The following is a 3,077-nucleotide window of genomic DNA, read 5'->3' as shown; positions in this document are numbered from 1 at the left end:
GCGAGTTCGAACTAACCAAATTACACTAACAAAATCTACATACACGCTCAGTGTTCGACTCCGACCGGCCGCCGGTCCCGACCGAACCGAAGATGGTCGGAGAACAGTCAGTATCGGAATGATTTCGCCATCGAATTTTTTTCGGAATTCAGTATTGGTCGGATGCTCGATGGAATTCGTCAAATTTAAGTTCTGATTGGGTCAGAATAAAAAATCGACTTGCAGTGCATAGGTTACAGCCGGTGTATATTTGTATGAGATTGGAGACTTTTTTTTGCGAATCTCGCTAATGAGCGCCATCTGATTTTAGTGTGAATTAGATGCAAAAACTGAATTTAATTCTGTAGCATTGAAATGAAAAAGTGAAAAAACAACAACAATAGCACGGCCACACAGAGCTGTACATCTATGCGTGCTGATGCATACATACACATATACGCTTTCTTCATTCTTTCATTCCATTGCTATACGTATCTCACTGGTCAACAGATCTATGTAGCCATGTTACTGTTGTTGTTTTTTTTCTCTTTTTCGATTCAATTCATTGTAACTAAATTGAGTTCAACTATGGAATACAAGATGGCACAGATGAGGGGAATTCGCATTTTGTCTCTTCATAGGCTTAGCCGGTTGATAGGTTAAAAGTTCAACGTCCAAGAAATTTGCACTACTTCTATAATCGATTCACCCTAATACAGTGGGCATTGTAATGGGCCCATTACAATCATTATCTTAACATGTATCATGTTTGTCATGCGATAAATGATATGTACACAAATAACATATATAATAATTGAATCTACTGTATATGTTCATTCAGTATAATTTTGAATGTCTAACAGTAAAGTCATTCTCAGAACACGCTCTTTTAACTCAGTCAGTTTTTACAGGAAAAAACACCTTTATTTATCTGTTTCATTAAAAAAAATGTGCTGTACAAAGTACAATGAAGAAGCCAAAGAATAGAGTGGTTATGATAGACCTCCAATTTTCAATCCGAAAATCTCATTAGGTCATGTAATCTTAAAATCCTGTACGATATATGAATCAAATATTGCTCAAGTACGTATACAATTCAGCTTGTAATTCAGTATTAAGTGATTTTCGTGATAAATTGTGGTTCATTATTTCTTATTCGTGTAAATAACATTTTAGATAAGTGATTTTTTTAAACGCATTCTCGTTACAGATAAGCGACGATAATGGAATTCAATTGACTTTTGATGAAATTCGCCTAAAAACTATTCGAGCCGCACAAAATCTTCAAAAACTTGGATATGAGCCGAAACAGGTGTTTGGATTGATGGCAAAAAACTCACATAATGTCGCACCGATTGTATTTGCATCGATAAGTATTGGATGTCCAGTCAATACACTAGATCCAACATTTGGAAAAGTCGAATTGATTCATATGCTCAGTATAACAAAGCCAGCGCTGATGTTTTGTGATGTCGAGGCTTATGATTTGGTGAAAGAGTGTTTAACGGAAATGGGAAATGGTGCCAAAATTTTCACATTCGGTGGTAGTAAGGATGGATCAAAACCAGTTGAGGATCTACTTTCAAAAACTGAAAATGAAGACGATTTTGTGTGAGTTAACTTTCAAAACTCAACAAATTAGAAATCCACACTCATTATACAATCATTTTTTTTGATGTTTTTTATGTAAATAACGTATTTTATAACAGTCCGTTGAATATTGATGGTGAAAATGAAATTGCTTTCATTGCTTGTTCTAGTGGAACTACCGGCCTTTCAAAAGGTCTTTACCAAACCTTTACAATTGCATTGTCTTGCTTGCTTGTCGTTAACATAAACTAATCTAATTTTTTTTTTATAAATTGCCCAACATAATATTCAATTATTGGCAGGAGTATGCTTATCGCATGCATCTCTTCTTAGTGTAATGGACCGTGGCACTTCGATAAATTCAAGTGACGTGGTATTTTTTGAAAATATGATCACTCACCAGCTGTGATTTTACCTGTGATTTTTTTTTATTGATTAGATTTTATGCTTCAGTTCTCTATATTGGCTGAGTGGGATTGTTTTTCTCTTTTATGGAACATTAAATGGATCAACTCGTATCATTACAACCGACGCCTATGCGCCAGAGTTGCAATTACGTTTCATCGAGCAATATAAAGTAACGGTTACGATGAATGCACCACATCATCTAACATTGATGCTGAAAAGTGCTGCGTTTGCTAAAACAGATTTATCAAGTTTAAAGCGACAGATGACGGGCGGAAGTAGAACTCCCATGATTGTAAAAAATGAGATGAATTCATGTCTTCCGAATGGGCGGGTATATGTTGGTTATGGTCTGACCGAAATCAGTGGCATAGCTGCAATTGACGATCCTTTGTCAAAGGACAAGGACACTGTTGGCCGACTTAATGTTGGAATACATGTTAAAATAATTGATGAAAACGGCAAACGGTGCGGTATTAATGTTAACGGTGAAATTTGCCTGAAAACGAACTATAAATGTTTGGGCTATTACGAAAATCCAAAAGCCACCAACGAATTATTTGACAGCGAAGGTTTTATTTTGACCGGAGACGTGGGCCATTTTGACGAACATGGTTATTTATACATTGTGGATCGGAAAAAGGAATTCTTGAAATATTGCAATTCACAGATTTCACCATCAGAAATTGAGAGCTTTTTGATTGGATCGCCACATATTAAATCGGTGTGTGTAGTTGGAGTACCTGATGATTTTGCTGGTGATTTACCAGCAGCCGTTGTTGTTAAAACTGAAGGATCTAATATCACGGAAAAGGATGTGTTTGATTTAGTTTCAGGTAATTTCGATATTGAAGAAAAAGAGTACATCTATCATTTTTCAAGGTTTTCTCATCCACAAATTCCTTTTAGAACACTATTCGGACATTTATAAGCTTCGCGGTGGAGTTTTTTTCGTTGATTCATTGCCTGCAACTCCATCGGGCAAAATTTTGAGAAGAAAAGCTAAAGAGATCGTACTTTCATTATTAAGTTCTTAGTTTTACACATGCATGTTTATTCTGTTTAAGATTTAATCAAACATTATATTGAAATATTTTCAGGCA

General features: G+C 35.5%; 1 protein-coding gene across 1 annotated transcript; it reads left to right on the top strand.

Annotated features, from left to right (window-relative positions):
* Nucleotides 1-837: 837 nt before the first annotated feature.
* On the top strand, nt 838-3,069 carry LOC116351364 (4-coumarate--CoA ligase 1-like). The gene is made up of 6 exons (XM_031783461.1): nt 838-1,062; nt 1,190-1,590; nt 1,689-1,762; nt 1,872-1,942; nt 2,009-2,810; nt 2,884-3,069. The coding sequence occupies exons 2-6, from the start codon at nt 1,304-1,306 to the stop codon at nt 3,009-3,011; spliced, it is 1,362 nt and encodes a 453-aa protein (XP_031639321.1). The 5' UTR covers nt 838-1,062; nt 1,190-1,303; the 3' UTR covers nt 3,012-3,069.
* The last annotated feature ends 8 nt before the right edge of the window (nt 3,070-3,077 follow it).

This window comes from Contarinia nasturtii, unplaced genomic scaffold (assembly GCF_009176525.2).
Source record: "Contarinia nasturtii isolate CC-2019 unplaced genomic scaffold, AAFC_CNas_1.1 Cnas_scaffold_5323, whole genome shotgun sequence".
Taxonomy (NCBI): domain Eukaryota; kingdom Metazoa; phylum Arthropoda; class Insecta; order Diptera; family Cecidomyiidae; genus Contarinia; species Contarinia nasturtii.
The sequence above is the reverse complement of the archived record's forward strand: the minus strand, read 5'-3'. Positions and strand labels throughout refer to the sequence as shown.